The sequence below is a fragment of the Staurois parvus genome, unplaced genomic scaffold (genome assembly GCF_062004578.1).
Source record: "Staurois parvus isolate SC_StPar_1 unplaced genomic scaffold, SC_StPar_1.0 ptg004032l, whole genome shotgun sequence".
Taxonomy (NCBI): Eukaryota; Metazoa; Chordata; class Amphibia; order Anura; family Ranidae; genus Staurois; species Staurois parvus.
The window spans coordinates 1-20,000 of NW_028321827.1; the positions used below are offsets into that span (position 1 = coordinate 1).

General features: G+C 50.8%; 1 protein-coding gene across 1 annotated transcript in view; it reads right to left on the reverse strand.

Moving 5' to 3' along the window:
• Positions 1 to 7,142: 7,142 nt before the first annotated feature.
• The window catches only part of LOC149427098 (CLIP-associating protein 1-like), a gene marked incomplete at its 3' end in the record, with an annotated part of 22,586 nt that continues 9,728 nt past the window's right edge, over positions 7,143 to 20,000 (reverse strand). The window contains exons 3-5 of the mRNA XM_089668259.1: positions 16,848 to 16,939; positions 16,109 to 16,184; positions 7,143 to 7,240 (exon numbers count right to left, since the gene is read on the reverse strand). Coding sequence (XP_089524385.1) covers positions 7,143 to 7,240; positions 16,109 to 16,184; positions 16,848 to 16,939 — 266 coding nt within the window. The remainder of the gene's footprint in view (positions 7,241 to 16,108; positions 16,185 to 16,847; positions 16,940 to 20,000) is intronic.

Sequence of the window (20,000 nt, forward strand, 5' to 3'; positions counted from 1 at the left end):
CATCAGGAGCAGAGACCCCGTCAGGGATGAGTAATAACAGACAATGCAGCAGTCAGAGGAGGCAGTATATAGAGATTCATACCATATCCATAGATAGAGGTGGCTACTAGAGCAGGGGTGTGGAAATTTTTGAAAAAATGACTTGCCCAGGGACTAAATCGGGGCCCCAATCTACTTGTCCCTCATGACAATCTACTTGTCCAGATAAAAATATTTTTTAACCAAAACTGTATTTAAATCGGAGGTGATTTTAGGAATGTCGGGGGCTTTTAAAAACAAAAAGGGGCTTTATGGCGACTTAAAGTTGTAATATTTTTACCATTGCGCTGTTTATCTCCTCCTCCCCTCCCTTCCTGCCTGCCTGTCTCCCGGGGACTAGCAGGGAGGGGAGAGACCTTGCAGTGTGATGAACAACGATTGGCTGCTTTGCTGCCATAGCCGTTTTTGCGTTTTTTTGCACACGTTTAAAAAATAATTTTAGGCCTGAAGATTACATAAAACCCCCCAAAATTATATATTTTCTGAAAGCAGAGACCCTAGAGAATAAAATAGTGGTAGTTCCAATTTTTTATGTTACCGCAAAATTTCAGTAAAAAATACAAGTAAATTACAAAAAAGCAATAAATTATTCTTTTGTAAGATATAAAAGATGAGGTTGCAGCGAGTAAATAGAAATCCAACTTGTCAAACCTTAAATTTGTGCGTGGTCGTGAAATGGCAAACTTCAGTACCCTATATTTTCTATAGGCAACGCTTTTAAAGCTCCTTATAGGTCATCATTTTAGCGTTACAGAGGAGGTCTGGTGCTAGAATTATTGCTCTCATTGTGGCGTGCGCGGTGATATGTAACGTGTATCGCAATCGCCGGTTTTATGCGCAGGAGCCCCAGCGTGTGCTTTTATGTTCATACGTGCGTATATGTGGGGGCCTCAATATTTTTTTGTGGGGGATGGTATATGCTTGGGTGTAACTAAGTTTTTTTTTAATCACATAGGGGACAAAGTCCCCTATGTGATGATTTTGGTGACAGGTTCTCTTTGAGATATCCAAGGTCTAAAAGACCCTGGATATCTCCACTCTGCTCCACTGAATGTAATGCAGTGCACATCGCACCGGATTACATTCTTTCCCGGGGATCGCCTAACAGTCTCTCAACAGGGACCCAGAAGTGACATCACAACGTCACTTCTGGGTCAGCACAAGAAGCTGACAGCAAGCCAAGCCCGCAGATGGGCAAGCGGAACCCGGGAAACCTCAATGCGGCGGGGGAGCGGAGAGGCTGGCACTGTGTGGAAGCAATCGGCAGCAGCGCTGGCACCGATTGCTTCCACCTGACAGGTGAGCCCTGCTGCTTGCCCGCAGCATGGCTAAAAGGTAGAAAAAAACACTACCAGCCCGACACATGGAACTACATGTCCCGGGCGTCGGGCGACAGGAATCCAACATCCCTGTAGAGAAACATCCAGTGAAATGGAGCAGCTTCTGATAACAGTTTCTACTATCCTGAGAGGGGAGAGAGGGGGGAGAGAGAGGGGGGAGAGAGAGGGGGGAGAGAGAGGGGGGAGAGGGAGGAAAGAGATATGAGAGGGAGAGAGAGGGGGGAGAGAGGGGAGAGAGAGAGGGGAGAGAGAGAGGGGAGAGAGAGAGGGGAGAGAGAGAGGGGAGAGAGAGAGGGGGAGGGAGAGGAGAGAGAGGGGGGTGGGAGAGGAGAGAGAGGGGGGTGGGAGAGGAGAGAGAGGGGGGTGGGAGAGGAGAGAGAGGGGGGTGGGAGAGGAGAGAGAGGAGGGGGGGAGGAGAGAGAGGGGGGGGGAGGAGAGAGAGGGGGGGAGGGAGAGGAGAGAGGGGGGGGAGGGAGAGGAGAGAGGGGGGGGAGGGAGAGGAGAGAGGGGGGGGAGGGAGAGGAGAGAGGGGGGGGAGGGAGAGGAGAGAGGGGGGAGGGAGAGGAGAGAGGGGGGGGAGGGAGAGGAGAGAGGGGGGGGAGGGAGAGGAGAGAGGGGGGGGAGGGAGAGGAGAGAGGGGGGAGGGAGAGGAGAGAGGGGGGAGGGAGAGGAGAGGGGGGGGGAGGGAGAGGAGAGAGGGGGGGAGGGAGAGGAGAGAGGGGGGGAGGGAGAGGAGAGAGGGGGGGAGGGAGAGGAGAGAGGGGGGAAGGGAGAGGAGAGAGGGGGGGAGGGAGAGGAGAGAGGGGGGGAGGGAGAGGAGAGAGGGGGGGAGGGAGAGGAGAGAGGGGGGGAGGGAGAGGAGAGGGGGGGGAGGGAGAGGAGAGAGAGGAAGAGGGAGAGGAGAGAGAGGAAGAGGGAGAGGAGAGAGAGGAAGAGGGAGAGGAGAGAGGGGGGGAGGGAGAGGAGAGAGAGGAGGAGGGAGAGGAGAGAGGGGGGGAGGGAGAGGAGAGAGAGGAAGAGAGAGAGGAAGAGAGAGAGGGAAGAGAGGAGAGAGAGGGAAGAGAGGAGAGAGAGGGACGAGAGGAGAGAGAGGGACGAGAGGAGAGAGAGGGACGAGAGGAGAGAGAGGGACGAGAGGAGAGAGAGGGACGAGAGGAGAGAGAGGGACGAGAGGAGAGAGAGGGACGAGAGGAGAGAGAGGGACGAGAGGAGAGAGAGGGACGAGAGGAGAGAGAGGGACGAGAGGAGAGAGAGGGACGAGAGGAGAGAGAGGGACGAGAGGAGAGAGAGGGACGAGAGGAGAGAGAGGGACGAGAGGAGAGAGAGGGACGAGAGGAGAGAGAGGGAAGAGAGGAGAGAGAGGGAAGAGAGGAGAGAGAGAGAAGGAGAGAGAGAGAGAGAGAGAGAGAGAGAGAAGGAGAGAGAGAGAGAGAGAGAAGATGTGTATTTCTGTGTATGTACATGTATCTGTGTGTATGCGGGTCTGTACGTGCCTGTGTGCGTATACATGTGTCTGTATGTGTGTGTATACATGTGTCTCTGTGCGTGTGTGTACATGTTTCTGGGAACCCATGTGCATGCAAACAGCAGCCTGTGCAAAGCAATGACAGGCTTAAAGGGCCATAGGATTACGCTTCGGTGGGTGGAGTGAAATGATAGTGGGAGTGGCTTTGGTGGAGACTATTGGGATGAGGTTGTTCTCAAGTCTACACTAGGCTGGATGGGAGTGCGGCATTTCTTTTATTCTATAGACACTGAAAGGAGTCGTTCACATGCATCCATAGGCCCTGCGGTTGCCTGCAGGTAGGAACAGACTTCCGAGCTTGGACAAATGCGCCCATCGTGAGCCTGCCATTCTCTCACATGGCAGAGTGGACTAGCTAAACATCAACACCGGTGATCCTGGTGGCAAGAATCTGTCACTTCCAAGACCAACCCTAATCGCCTGTGTGATGGACGCCTTTAAAATGGTTCTAAAGGCAGAATTTTTTTTTTACCTTAACGCATTCTGTGTGTTAAGCAGAATGAAAACTCCTCCTACAAGCTTTAACCAGTGCTCAGATGGACACTGATAGAAGTCAGAAAACACAGAGACAACACCTCCTGCGCTCTAGGACTCAAACCAGGGGTGGATGAATCAAGGAACCTCAAAACAATTCCACCAGTATATGGAAGGCTGTGCAGCTCTAAACAAGGCTGGGGAAGCCCGACCGATACTGTGAAGTGAAGCAAAAAGAAAGAGCGCACCAACCTTGCGCATTACTCAGTAATTCTGTGATTTTATTAAATAAAAATATATATACTCACAAACCAGGAAGTAAAACAAGCATTACAGATCCTCAGAGCTCTGATGAAGGAGGGTCCCCCTTCGAAACGCGTCAGCCTCACTTTGAGAGTCTACCCTCGTGACGTGACTCACATTGGCTCTACACTCCCTAGTTCCTTTGAGGATCTGTAATGCTTGTTTTACTTCCTTGTTTGTGAGTATATATATTTTATTTAATAAAATCACAGAATTACTGAGGTAATGCGCAAGGTTGGTGCGCCCTTTCTTTTTGCTTCACTTCACAGTAGTAGTCACAAGGCTGCTACATACTGCTGATGAGAAAAGGTATTTAGCAGTTTATATTTACCAAAATATTTGCATTTCCATGTTCTGTGTACTGCGGAGACCAGATATAGTGAAGGCGGGGTTCGGGGAGAGCGGATATAGTGAATGCGGGGTCCGGGGACAGCGGATATAGTGAATGCGGGGTCCGGGGAGAGCGGATATAGTGAATGCGGGGTCCGGGGAGAGCGGATATAGTGAATGCGGGGTCCGGGGAGAGCGGATATAGTGAATGCGGGGTCCGGGGAGAGCGGATATAGTGAATGCGGGGTCCGGGGAGAGCGGATATAGTGAATGCGGGGTCCGGGGAGAGCGGATATAGTGAATGCGGGGCCTGGGGAGAGCGGATATAGTGAATGCGGGGTCCGGGGAGAGCGGAGATAGTGAATGCGGAGAGAGCGGAGATAGTGAATGCGGAGAGAGCGGATATAGTGAATGCGGAGAGAGCGGATATAGTGAATGCGGAGAGAGCGGATATAGTGAATGCGGAGAGAGCGGATATAGTGAATGCGGAGAGAGCGGATATAGTGAATGCGGAGAGAGCGGATATAGTGAATGCGGAGAGAGCGGAGATAGTGAATGCGGAGAGAGCGGATATAGTGAATGCGGAGAGAGCGGATATAGTGAATGCGGAGAGAGCGGATATAGTGAATGCGGAGAGAGCGGATATAGTGAATGCGGAGAGAGCGGATATAGTGAATGCGGAGAGAGCGGATATAGTGAATGCGGAGAGAGCGGATATAGTGAATGCGGAGAGAGCGGATATAGTGAATGCGGAGAGAGCGGATATAGTGAATGCGGGGAGAGCGGATATAGTGAATGCGGGGAGAGCGGATATAGTGAATGCGGGGAGAGCGGATATAGTGAATGCGAGGAGAGCGGATTTAGTGAATACGAGGAGAGCGGATTTAGTGAATGCGGGGAGAGCGGATATAGTGAATGCGGGGAGAGCGGATATAGTGAATGCGGGGTCCAGGGAGAGCGGATATAGTGAATGCAGGGTCAGGGGAGACCAGATATAGTGAATGCAGGGTCTGGGGAGAGCGGATATAGTGAATGCAGGGTCCGGGGAGAGGGGATATAGTGAATGTGAGGAGAGCGGATATAGTGAATGCGGGGAGAGCGGATATAGTGAATGCGGGGAGAGCGGATATAGTGAATGCGGGGTGCAGGGAGAGCGGATATAGTGAATGCGGGGTCAGGGGAGACCAGATATAGTGAATGCAGGGTCTGGGGAGACCAGATATAGTGAATGCAGGGACCGGGGAGAGCGGATATAGTGAATGTAGGGACCAGGGAGAGCGGATATAGGGAATGTAGGGACCGGGGAGAGCGGATATAGTGAATGTAGGGACCGGGGAGAGCGGATATAGTGAATGTAGGGACCGGGGAGAGCGGATATAGTGAATGCGGGGTCCGGGGAGAGCGGATATAGTGAATGCGGGGTCCGGGGAGAGCGGATATAGTGAATGCGGGGTCCGGGGAGAGCGGATATAGTGAATGCGGGGTCCGGGGAGAGCGGATATAGTGAATGCGGGGTCCGGGGAGAGCGGATATAGTGAATGCGGGGTCCGGGGAGAGCGGATATAGTGAATGCGGGGCCTGGGGAGAGCGGATATAGTGAATGCGGGGTCCGGGAGAGCGGAGATAGTGAATGCGGAGAGAGCGGATATAGTGAATGCGGAGAGAGCGGATATAGTGAATGCGGAGAGAGCGGATATAGTGAATGCGGAGAGAGCGGATATAGTGAATGCGGAGAGAGCGGATATAGTGAATGCGGAGAGAGCGGATATAGTGAATGCGGAGAGAGCGGATATAGTGAATGCGGAGAGAGCGGATATAGTGAATGCGGGGAGAGCGGATATAGTGAATGCGGGGAGAGCGGATATAGTGAATGCGGGGAGAGCGGATATAGTGAATGCGAGGAGAGCGGATTTAGTGAATGCGGGGAGAGCGGATATAGTGAATGCGGGGAGAGCGGATATAGTGAATGCGGGGTCCAGGGAGAGCGGATATAGTGAATGCAGGGTCAGGGGAGACCAGATATAGTGAATGCAGGGTCTGGGGAGAGCGGATATAGTGAATGCAGGGTCCGGGGAGAGCGGATATAGTGAATGTGAGGAGAGCGGATATAGTGAATGCGGGGAGAGCGGATATAGTGAATGCGGGGAGAGCGGATATAGTGAATGCGGGGTGCAGGGAGAGCGGATATAGTGAATGCGGGGTCAGGGGAGACCAGATATAGTGAATGCAGGGTCTGGGGAGACCAGATATAGTGAATGCAGGGACCGGGGAGAGCGGATATAGTGAATGTAGGGACCAGGGAGAGCGGATATAGGGAATGTAGGGACCGGGGAGAGCGGATATAGTGAATGTAGGGACCGGGGAGAGCGGATATAGTGAATGTAGGGACCGGGGAGAGCGGATATAGTGAATGTAGGGACCGGGGAGAGCGGATATAGTGAATGAAGGGACCGGGGAGAGCGGATATAGTGAATGTAGGGACCGGGGAGAGCAGATATAGTGAATGTAGGGACCGGGGAGAGCGGATATAGTGAATGTAGGGACCGGGGAGAGCGGATATAGTGAATGCAGGGTCCTGGGTTTAGTAACTTTAAGACACACAGAGCCGGCTCAGGGGTGAGCACGCAAGAGTGCCCCTATAGCAAGAAGCTTGCTATGAGGACACTCAGCAGGGGGAGGGGCCAGGAGCACTGGCAGGGTACCCAAAAAGAGGAGGATCAGGGCTGCTCTGTGCAAAGCCATTACACAGAGCAGGTAATTATGACACATTTATTATTTTTTAAAAATAAAATTGTTGCCTATAGAATCGCTTTAAGTTTTACAAATGTCAGAGCTGCTGGAATCATTCAGTAACAGACCCGACTGCAGAGCGAATCCTGTACAGTATTACAGATCAGTCCTGTCCCTTCACTGGCAGACATCCATGCAGCTATATAAACAGACTGAATGGGGGAATCATCCAGGATCAGCTGTCGAGGAATGGAGACCATCTTCTCATGACAAAATATCAGAACTACAAACAATGCTGAGAAATATCTGATGTAAGACAGACCTGAAAATGCTGCTGACTGAAGAGACAACAATCAGCAAACACTAAGCAGAGGAGAGAAGTGAGAAAGATGAGAACTCACCGAGACTGAGGAAGCCCTTTCTTGCTGAGGTCGGCACGAACCCGCTCCCCCACGTGTCTGTAGATTTCCACCAGGCAATTTATTGCTGCATCCCGCACCTGCAGGGGAGACGCACAGAGCGAACAAACATTACCACGTGTTCCAGCATGGAGGAACACACAATGCAGAATCGCTGACCCTGGACTCAGGGACTCCTCTCCAGACCTCCAGCAAAGATACAAGAAATGAACAGAAAAGTTACAAAAAAGGAGAAAAGCGAAATCTAAAATTAACATGAATCGTCTTTACATCCTCCGAATTCATTCCAAGCAACAACTATATTGAACTGTGCATTACCCCTTTCTCTGCCAGAGCCTTCCCACTCACAGGGGGGCCCCACCTTGATCAGCATTTATTTATGGAAAAAAAACAACAACTGATTGCTGTAAATAGTTCTAAAGTTTTCGTGGAGTTTAGCTTCAATTTGTTGGTGTATCTAAATCTGTTAGTCCATCTAACACTCCCCCCTCCCCAAGACTGACAAAGCTGCTGTCCAAAGGTGTCTCCATTGCTCCTCCATCCAGAGTTTAGAGACTCAAGACAGGAAGTGTGTTATTGGCAGGATCACCAGGTAAAAAATAAAAAAATTCTAATGCAGTCAAAACATGGAAGGATTTGCAAGCTGCAATATAATACATTTGTTTTGGGGTTTAAATTGCGTTACCTTTACTGCCATCACGAGGGGTGACCACGCTGATGCGTAATTTCTTTGCAAACAGCGCTGTGTCCCCTGGTAAAAGGAAATGGAAGGCTATGGATCTACTGGCAGCATCAACGAGTATTAAAAGTATGTTATGGGGGGACTCAAGCAAGAGCCGCAGTGTTAATACTAGTGAGAGAGTACAGTATTTTATGTCCTTTTTCTGATTTTGTCCAGAGTTACGCTTTAACCCGTTCACGCCTAAGGGTAAAACAAATCTAAATGCCTAAGCACAATTTTGCAATGTTGACCTGTGTTAGTAAAACCGTACATATCATCACAACTACTTCGTACATCCAGGTGGATTATACCGCGTTTTATTTTCAGGACAAATCGGGCTTTCATTTGGTGGTAAATGGTAATGATATCTCCTGATTTATTATACGTTATTATTATTATACAGTATTTATATAGCGCCAAAAGGTTTGCTCAGCGCTGTACATTATAGTGGGGGACAGAACATGAGACAAGACAGTAACAATACAATACACGAGGGGTTTGAGGGCCCTGCTCCTTGGAGCTTACAATCTAGGAGATTTTTTTTATTATCAAAGAAAAACTGGCCCAAAATAGTAAAAAAAAAAAAAAAAATAGTAATTTTTTTAAAATGTAGCTGTGTGTTTCTTGTTACTACCATAACCTACCACCAAAGAACAACCCAAAATACATTTTCCAGCTCTTGACGATCGCAGTGATATTATATATGTGTATGTTATTTGTTGTTTGTACCCGGAGTACAGCCCAGAAACAATAGTGCGCATCCCTCCTAGATTGTAAGCTCCAAGGAACAGGGCCCTCGTACCCCTCGTGTATTGTATTGTTACTGTCTTGTCTCATGTTCTGTCCCCCATTATAATGTACAGCGCTGAGCAAACTTTTGGCGCTATATAAACACTGTATAATAACAATAATAAAAACAATTTTGTTCTGTTTTTTTACCTAAAACACACTGACAAGGATACCAAATTTTTTTTTTTTTTTTTTTTTTTTAAATCCTGACCTTTGACCCTGACCCAAACACTTACCCTGGCACTGAACTAGATCAAACCTTGATCTAGGTATTTTTTCATTTGATATTTTTAATAATTATCTTTTATTTTTTACAAATTTTTTTTTCCCCTCTATGCCAGGTGTTAGAGAGATACAACGTATCGCTCTCCTCCATTCATAGAGAGAGAAAAAAAAAAACCCCAAGGGGGCAGGGCTGTAGAGTGACTGATCACTGTGATAGCCAATCAGAGGCTATCACAGTGATCATGTGACCTGGAATTGGGTGTCCTGGGTCACGGTCGTTAGAGCGGGACCCGGGGTTCTCAGTCACACCACGGTCTTTGTGCTGGGAGTCCGCTGTGCGGTGCGCTCCCAGCAGAAAGACAGGTACGCAAATATGCGGCCCTACGGAAAATGCCCAGTTCTGTGAGGCCGAATATTTGTGCTATGTCGACGTCAAGGGGTTAAACAGCAGTGTACAATGTAACAAGGCCTTGCTGGCTTTTCATTTGCCCCCCCCTCCTCTTCTGGGCCTACTTCTCCTGTAGGTCACAGGAGTGCTCTTAGTTCTGCCCTCCTGTGATCCATTTTCAGCTGACAGTGGGCCGAAGTCACTCCAAACTCTGGAGAGATCCCAGCTGTCGGGATCTGCCGAGACTACTAACAGGCAGCTGGCTCAGCCTCTCAGAACACCGCTGAGAGCCTGATCCAGCTGCTCCCACCCCCTCCACAGCCTGCCACTCCAGTGAGCGCTGGAGGGGCAGAGTAGAGAGCCGGTGACTGGCAGTTCAGTGGAGACTGAGAACTGAGCGATCAGCAGTCTTTGATTTTTCAGTTCTCAGTCTTAGAGGCAGCAGATACCACCTAGGTGAGTAGGTAGGTTTGTCATTTTGAAATACCCTACTTCTCTTTTAAGGAGGATAACACCGCTCTTCAGAGGCTGCAATACTGCAGATTACATCACCACATCGGTTGCTTGCCCATCCAGAGCGCTCTCTCATCCTGGGAGGTCATCAGTCACTCTCGCCTCCATCCTGATTTTAGGTTTCAGCAGTCTGCGGGTAAACTCAGTATCAGGCCTCGCGCACACCGGAGATCTGACCATCTCTCCTTGACACCTTTCCTCCTGGCAGCAGCGTTACGGGACAAAAAACAACTGACGCTTGTAAACACGTGTGTACAATCCAAACGCACACGTTCCTGCGTTTACAAATGGCTGTGTGTATAAGTGGGTGCTGCAGCGACCGTCGGCTGGAAGCGAACAGAATCAGTGAGGGAGAATGTCACCAGCACACCGAGGATCACCAATATGGGTCCAAACGTTTTAATGAACGGTCACATAGTTACAGCAAGGCAACGTTTCGGGGTCTCGCAGGACCCCTTCATCAGGCATGTGACGAAGAAGGTGTCCTGCGAGACTCCGAAACGTTGCCTTGCTGTAACTATGTGATTGTTTATTAACCAATTCCAGTCGGGACACTTTCCCCCCCTTCCAGTCCGGACACTTTCCCCCCCTTCCAGTCCGGACACTTTCCCCCCCTTCCAGTCCGGACACTTTCCCCCCCTTCCAGTCCGGACACTTTCACCCCCCTTCCAGTCCGGACACTTTCACCCCCTTCCAGTCCGGACACTTTCACCCCCTTCCAGTCCGGACACTTTCACCCCCTTCCAGTCCGGACACTTTCACCCCCTTCCAGTCCGGACACTTTCCCCCCCTTCCTGTCCGGACACTTTCACCCCCTTCCAGTCCGGACACTTTCCCCCCCTTCCAGTCCGGACACTTTCCCCCCCTTCCAGTCCGGACACTTTCCCCCCCTTCCAGTCCGGACACTTTCCCCCCCTTCCAGTCCGGACACTTTCCCCCCCTTCCAGTCCGGACACTTTCCCCCCCTTCCAGTCCGGACACTTTCCCCCCCTTCCAGTCCGGACACTTTCCCCCCCTTCCAGTCCGGACACTTTCCCCCCCTTCCAGTCCGGACACTTTCCCCCCCTTCCAGTCCGGACACTTTCCCCCCCTTCCTGTCCGGACACTTTCACCCCCTTCCAGTCCAGACACTTTCCCCCCCTTCCAGTCCGGACACTTTCACCCCCTTCCAGTCCGGACACTTTCACCCCCTTCCAGTTCGGACACTTTCACCCCCTTCCAGTCCGGACACTTCCCCCCCCCCCCTCTTCCTGTCCGGACACTTTCACCCCCTTCCTGTCCAGGCCAATTTTCAGCTTCCAGTGCTATCTCACTTTGAATGACAATTGCGCGGTCATGCAACACTGTGCCCATAGGAATTTTTTAGCATTTTTTTTTAGACAGATAACACTTTATTTTGGTGGTATTTATTCACCACGGGGATTTTTATTTTTTTTGCTATGTAAATGAAAAAGTCCAAAAATTTTGAAAAAAAAAGTTTTTCTTATAAAATTTTGCAAATAAATAATATTTCATCATAAATCTCGCCCAAAATTTATTCTGTTATATTTTTAGTAAAAAAAAAAATAAATAACCCAAATTTGTTTATAACCAAAAATTATCATTTTTAAACTTTTTTTTCCAGTTTTATTTATTTTTTTTTTTTACATACGGTCACCCTAGCAGTACAGTGTCACCATGGTGACACTGTACTACTTGTGGGGGGTGATGATTTTTTTTTTTTTTTTACACTAACTGCTTTTACACCCATAAAGGCTGTAAAAGCAATAATTTCTCCTTCTCTCTGGCTGCATTCTTGCAGCCATTGAGAACTACTGTGTGAATAGCCCTGTACCATGTGACCTCTGCGATCATTCACAAATTTCACACATAGTAAGCAATGATGTCAGAAGTGACATCTTGCTTACTACTCTGCATGTGATCACGGATTGGCCAATCAGTGATCACATGATCGGGATCTCGCACAGAGGTCCCGTACGACGATCGGTGTTCCACTGTGTCCGGAGGACACAGCGGGCACTAGATTGCGGTGCTGCGTGCTATCATGGAGCGCGCACAAGCAGGGGGCGGGGAGGCCGTTTATAAATGGCCACCCGGCCCTGCACTGCCACTGTCCGGCCGTTTATATACCACAGCCAGACGGGAGGTGGTTAAAACTTTTGGACCCACATTGGTGATCCTCGGTGTGCTGGTGACATTCTCCCCTGCTTGTAAACGCATGTCACACTGCTGCTCCTGGATGCACTGAGGTCTATATTCTGCCTCTAAACACCTATGTTGCATGGACAAACAGGCCGACATGTAGGTGCGTTTATAGAGGCAGAAAAAAACCGCAGCAGCGACATTAAAAACAGCGTCCAGTATGCACGAGGCCCAATAAAGGATTTCAGGTCATAATGATCACATTCAGTGCTGCGACATTAAACCAGATTTTTTCCAACCACGGCGCCATGACACCCAGGGGTGCGGTCTGGATTTTTCAGGGGTGTCATGGCAAAATGCCTACAAATTGCCCAAATGTTGTCACCGAGTGGATCAAGCCTGCCATTGTGCAGTATTACCACCTTGGGCCCCGTGCAGGCTAGCTGCTGGTGCCCTCACAACTGATGACATCATCGGTCAAAGGAGCGCGCCGGGCGCATGCTCAGCATCCTTGTTTGCCCCTACTCTGCCCTTTTCCATCAACATTAGGGTCATGTAAGCTGTTTGAGGGACAGAAACTCAGATAAGAGAAATGCTGTAATATTAGTCGGTATTAAAAGAACAAACAAACAAAAAAAAAAAAACCCTCTGTAAAATGATTTAGTATTTTTTTTGTTAACATTTTAGAATGGGGAGCCTCGAGATTGTGTACATGTCTGAAGGGTCCCTCAGCTGTGGAATGGTTGAGAGGCACTGCAGTAAACATAAGAAAACAAGTGTTTACAGCAATTGCAGTAAAGTGTGAGATGAAAACACAAAATGTACAATTGCGCCACCTATTGGCTGTACAGAAAATGCTGCATTTAAAGTATACACATGTTCCTGTACTAGATCAGAAAATGCGATAAACGCAATATAAAATGCTAAAACTGAAACACATAAATGCAGCCTCATGATAAGAATAGACATAAAAATAAAAGAAACGGCTTATGTGTGAAGGAAAGACAGAAAAGAAATTCCTAAGCGAAGCAGCCAGAGAGTATCTCCAAAATTCCATCCTGTAGTACGAAAATATACTGGTGACTGGCTTTTAGGGGAAATGATTGGACATTTCTTCCCTCCAGCCCTATAGAGCACTTGATTGTCTGTGGTCTGGGTTAGAAGCTCTGCCATGTTTTAGCTGCTGTCTGTGTACAGGAAGGGGACATCTTCCAATCACCACCCACACCTGTACTACACCCCCCCAGACACCCCGCACACCTGTACTACACCCCCAGACACCCAGCACACCTGTACTACACCCCCAGACACCCAGCACACCTGTACTACACCCCCCCAGACACCCAGCACACCTGTACTACACCCCCAGACACCCTGAACTACACACACACACACCCTCAGACACCCCACACACCTGTACTATACCCCCAGACACCCCGCACACCTGTACTATACCCCCAGACACCCCGCACACCTGTACTACACCCCCAGACACCCCACACACCTGTACTACACCCCCAGACACTCAGCACACCTGTACTACACCCCCCAGCCACCGCGCGCACACCTGTACTACATCTCCCAGCCACTCCTCCACACCTGTACTACATCTCCCAGCCACTCCTCCACACCTGTACTTCACCCCCCCAGGCACCCCACACACCTGTACTACACACACCCCCAGACACCGCGCACACCTGTACTACACCCCCCAAGACACCCCGCACACCTGTACTACACCCCCCCCCCCAAGACACCCCGCACACCTGTACTACACCCCTCCCAAGACACCCCGCACACCTGTACAACACCCCCCAGACACCCCGCACACCTGTAATACACACCGCAGACACCCAGCACACCTGAACTACATCTCCCAGGTACCCCCACGCCATTATTACATCAACAATACACCCCCACACACCTGTAATACATCTCCCAGACAACCCACAAACCTGTACTACATCCCCCAGTTAACCCCACCCCTGTACTACATCCCTCAGACACTGCACAAACCTGTACTATATCCCCCATACACCTTTACTACATCTCCCAGCCAAGCCCATACCTGTACTACATCTCCCAGACAACCGTGCAAACCTGTACTACATCCCCCAGCCAACCCCATACACCGGTACTACATCCCCAAGACACTGCACAAACCTGTACTACTTCCCCCAGGCACCCCCATTCACCTGTACTACGTCCCCTAGGCACCCTCACACCCCTGTACTACATCTCCCAGCCACCCCCACACACCTGTACTACATTCTGCAGGCACTTTCACGCTTTTACTACATCTCCTGTCCACCCTTCACCCCTGTACTAAATCCCCCAGACACCCCCACACACCTGTACTACCATCTTTCATCCACCCCCACCTTTGTACTGCATCCCCCAGACATCTCACAAACCTGTACTTCATCCCCCAGGCACCCCACAAACCTGTACTTCATCCCCCAGGCACCCCACAAACCTGTACTACATCCCCCGCCCACCCCACAAACCTGTACTCCATCCCCCCAGGCACCCCACAAACCTGTACTACAACCCCCGCCCACACCACAAACCTGTACTCCATCCCCCAGGCACCCCACAAACCTGTACTTCATCCCCCAGGCACCCGACAAACCTGTACTCCATCCCCCAGGCACCCCACAAACCTGTACTACATCCCCCAGCCACCCCCACAAACCTGTACTACATCCCCCGGCCACCCCCACAAACCTGTACTAAATGCCCCGGCCACCCCCACAAACCTGTACTACATCCCCCGGCCACCCCCACAAACCTGTACTAAATGCCCCGGCCACCCCCACAAACCTGTACTACATCCCCCAGCCACCCCCACACACCTGTACTACATCCCCCAGCCACCCCCACACACCTGTACTACATCCCCCAGCCATCCCCAAGTACCTGTACTACATCCCCCAGCCACTCTCATACACCTGTACTACATCCCCCAGCCACCCCCACACACCTGTACTACATCCCCCAGCCACCCCCACACACCTGTACTACATCCCCCAGCCACCCCCACACACCTGTACTACATCCCCCAGCCACCCCCACACACCTGTACTACATCCCCCAGCCATCCCCAAATACCTGTACTACATCCCCCAGCCACCCCCACACACCTGTACTACATCCCCCAGCCACCCCCACACACCTGTACTACATCCCCCAGCCACCCCCACACACCTGTACTACATCCCCCAGCCATCCCCAAATACCTGTACTACATCCCCCAGCCATCCCCAAATACCTGTACTACATCCCCCAGCCACTCTCACACACCTGTACTACATCCCCCAGCCACCCCCACACACCTGTACTACATCCCCCAGCCACCCCCACACACCTGTACTACATCCCCCAGCCACCCCCACACACCTGTACTACATCCCCCAGCCACCCCCACACACCTGTACTACATCCCCCAGCCACCCTCACACACCTGTACTACATCTCCCAGCCACCCCATGCCTGTATTACATCTCACAGATACTCCTATGGCTCAACTACATCCCCCATATGCAAACTGTTGTCATTCCTACACCGTTCACCTCATTTGGATGTAAATACCCTCAAATTAAAGCTGTCAGTCTGCAGTTAAAGCACATTAATTTCAAATCCATTGTGGTGGTGTATAGAGCCAAAAATGTTAGAATTGTGTCGATGTCCCAATATTTATGGACCTGACTGTACTTGCAGAGTTAAACAGGAATGCCTCGTTAGTAGGGGTAACAGAATCTGGGGCAGAAGACTTGTTCTTGATAGTCTCTGGGTATCTCCAGCAGAACACTTCAGGAGTACAATGTCAGGGGGGCTTCAGGAAGCATAACTAGCTATACCATTTTTTTACCAGAAGGGGGAGACAACGATTATGTGTCAAAATCATGTCACCAACATACATGGCTTTTTTTTTTCAGCATTTTAAAAAGGAACAAAAAACATGGGAAAGTTTGTATGTATTGCAGAGTTGTACTGAATGTTTTTTGGTTTTTTTTGCCCAGACATACAATTAGAGCAACTATTAAAACATTCTTTGAGCATTTGATTGCTTACCTAGCTAAACATTGAGATTCGTGTTGAAGGAAAAAAAAAAAAAGTCGTATGAGTTGCATACGTTTATAAAATGATAAAAACATTTCACAGCCTTACCTGACTATTGGGGTCCCCAAGCAGGTTACATATATGAGGTACAATCTTACTCAGAGTCAGGCTGTTGGCGCCGTGTCTGTGGACAGAACAAAAAAAGATCATTTCTAGTTATAGGGTGTAGAGGATGATAGTGCGGAGACGGGAGGGCAGAGACGGGAGGGCAGAGACGGGAGGGCAGAGACGGGGGGTGCAGAGACGGGAGGGCAGAGACGGGGGGTGCAGAGACGGGAGGGCAGAGACGGGGGGTGCAGAGACGGGAGGGCAGAGACGGGGGGTGCAGAGACGGGAGGGCAGAGACGGGAGGGTGCAGAGACGGGGGGTGCAGAGACGGGGGGGTGCAGAGACGGGGGGTGCAGAGACGGGGGTGCAGACACGGGAGTGCAGACACGGGGCTGCAGACACGGGGAGTGCAGAGACCGGGGCTGCAGACACGGGGAGTGCAGAGACCGGGGCTGCAGAGACCGGGGCTTCAGAGACCGGGGCTGCAGAGACCGGGGCTGCAGAGACCGGGGCTGCAGAGACCGGGGCTGCAGAGACCGGGGCTGCAGAGACCGGGGCTGCAGAGACCGGGGCTGCAGAGACCGGGGCTGCAGAGACCGGGGCTGCAGAGACGGGGGCGCAGAGGCGGGGCTGCAGAGGCGGGGGCGCAGAGACGGGGGCGCAGAGACGGGGGCGCAGAGGCGGGGGCGCAGAGGCGGGGGCGCAGAGGCGGGGCTGCAGAGACGGGAAGGAAACTCACATGTTAAGAGTTGCTATAAGGCAGAGACAGACCCCTTCCCGGGTGCGGAAATTCTTGTGCTTGAATCCTCCCAGCATCCGATCCCAGACATACTGAAAGAGATACAAATTTCACCATAAGACGACATCACAAGGATCAGATCACAACACAGCCAGGCAATATGCATACGGTGTTGTAGGGGTGAGGACACGGACTTTAGGTAAGGTGGGGGGACTTAATCAGCCACAGGCATCCCTTAACGCTCATTCACTCTAGGGGTAGAGGGGCAGTAAAAGCCTGCGGTTGAGCCATATTTTTACCACCCCCCCCCCCCCCCCTCCAAATGCTTCCGGTTTAGCTGCAGAGGAAGTGAAGGGGGTGTACACATGCCGCAGCAAGAATTACATGCAGTGAATTAGGCTGTCCTGTAAGCACCCCACACCTGGGTGCAACGCATGTGGTCACTACGCACTAGTGCAGGTTTCAAAGGGTCAAGGCCGGTTCACAACACAGTTTCTGCATCCCAGATGCAATACTGCACATGCGTTTTTGATGGGTTCCAGTGCATCCTCCCCCTTTTTTTTTCTTCATCTCAATTGAGGACATGGGCATTCTGGTGCATTCTGATGCATTTTGCTGCGTTCCGTACGTTAAAAAAAAAGCAACATGTTCTACCTTTGTTGCCCGCACTGACAAACTAGGGCAATTGGAATCCATGTTAAACACTGTCCATGAGCTTTTGATCCACAATAAAAATGCATTGGACTGCATCTGGTGTGAACCGGCCCTCAAAGCAGGCACACCTCCTGTCAAATGTTCTCTGAAGAGCAATCCAAAAAGTGGATTGTTCTTCAGAGGCCAAAACGAGCACAAAGCCCTAAGGGAATTCAGTTATAAATTTTCCTACCACAATTCCAGCTAAATTTCTACCTGCTGGGGAGTTCTCATCTCAGTAACAAAGGGCAAGTATTCTGCAGTCTAGCAGGGGATACCAGGGCAGGACAGACTACACTGCTTGGTATTTCAGGGCAGCAGAGGGAGTGTTGTCAGTTCCAACAGGAAATTATGAACTCACTGGATTTCTGGCAGGTCAGCGGGTATTTTTCTGTACTTGCAGCACTTCTGGGCATGTATTACAGAGATGTACGCATTATAGTTTTGCTCAGAAATACTTTCAACTGCAATGACCTAAAAGGATAAAGATATCCAAATCCTTTACAACTGTGCGAATGATTAATGGTCTCATTACAGCAATTCCAGTGAATGGCTGACAGCAACTGGGGAACACCAAATCACCCTCAATATTCCTCTAATTAGCCTTCTATCAAATTTACATTATATCTTCTATGATGTGTATAGAGGAATATTGAGGGTGATTTGGTGTTCCCCAGTTGCTGTCAGCCAGGTGGGCTGGGCGTCTGGGGGGGTGTAGTACAGGTGGGCTGGGCGTCTGGGGGGGGTGTAGTACAGGTGGGCTGGGCGTCTGGGGGGGGTGTAGTACAGGTGGGCTGGGCGTCTGGGGGGGGTGTAGTACAGGTGGGCTGGGCGTCTGGGGGGGGTGTAGTACAGGTGGGCTGGGCGTCTGGGGGGGGTGTAGTACAGGTGGGCTGGGCGTCTGGGGGGGGTGTAGTACAGGTGGGCTGGGCGTCTGGGGGGGGTGTAGTACAGGTGGGCTGGGCGTCTGGGGGGGGTGTAGTACAGGTGGGCTGGGCGTCTGGGGGGTGTGTAGTACAGGTGGGCTGGGCGTCTGGGGGGTGTGTAGTACAGGTGGGCTGGGCGTCTACAATTATGTATCTTTTACACGTATGTTTATGGACGAGCAGCACAGTGGCCAAGTGGTTAGCACTTCCGCCTGGCAGTACTAGTGTCATCGGTTCGAATTCCAACCACAGCACCACCTGCCTGGAGTTTGCATGTTCTCTGTGCCTGTGTGGGTTTCCTCCGGGTACTCCGGTTTCCTCCCACACTCCAAAGACATGCTGGTAGGTTAATTGGCTCCTGTCTATATTGTCCCTAGTATGTGTATGAATGAATGTGAGTTAGGGACCTTAGATTGTACGTCCCTTGAGGGTTAGAGACCTTAGATTGTACGCCCCTTGAGGGTTAGGGACCTTAGATTGTACGCCCCTTGAGGGTTAGGGACCTTAGATTGTACGCGCCTTGAGGGTTAGAGACCTTAGATTGTACGCGCCTTGAGGGTTAGGGACCTTAGATTGTACCCCCCTTGAGGGTTAGGGACCTTAGATTGTACACGCCCTGAGGGTTAGGGACCTTAGATTGTACACGCCCTGAGGGTTAGGGACCTTAGATTGTACGCCCCTTGAGGGTTAGGGACCTTAGATTGTACGCCCCTTGAGGGTTAGGGACCTTAGATTGTACGCCCCTTGAGGGTTAGGGACCTTAGATTGTACGCCCCTTGAGGGTTAGGGACCTTAGATTGTACGCTCCTCGGGGGCGGGGACTGATGTGAATGTACAATATATATGTAAAGCACGGTGTACATTGACGGCTCTATATAAGTACCTGAAATAAATATGGAATAAAGCATGTATCTTTTTTAAAGAAGTTTTTATGAGTATACTTATTATGGTCGCTGCATTAAAGTCCCATATAGGGGGGGCCCTTCATGTGTATTCGTATTGGGGACGAGCAGCTAGATACTCGACTTTTTGGTAGTGAAGAAAAAAAAAAAAGCATTTAAAAACGGGAACTGACATAGTGACAATTAGTCACTGTATACACTGCTCCTCTCCTGCCTTCCTCCGCTGCCCCCCCCCCCCATCTGCAGTACACACAGTCCCCTGTATCAGCGAATATTTTTTGTTTCTTAATAGGTGCAACCTGAGCCTCCGAGCTGTGACTTGCTGTATGGAGCAGTCATGTGGCCACGTCATTTACAGATATGGCTGCATGACGGCCTTCATCATTAACCATTAGCCGCCCGGCCAATGGCCGTTTGGCGGCTTCAGAAGTGTCCCTCCGTTCCGGGTACACGCCATTTGGCGTGCTCCCGCACATGCGCCGTTTGCGCTAGTGCAGAGCAGCGCAGCAGTGCGATCTGTCACCAGCCGTGCACCTCGGACACGGCCGATGACAGATCAGAGTACCGGCTCCCGTTGCTGGTACCATGTGACCTGCTGTGACCAATCACAGCAGGTCACATGACAGCTGTAT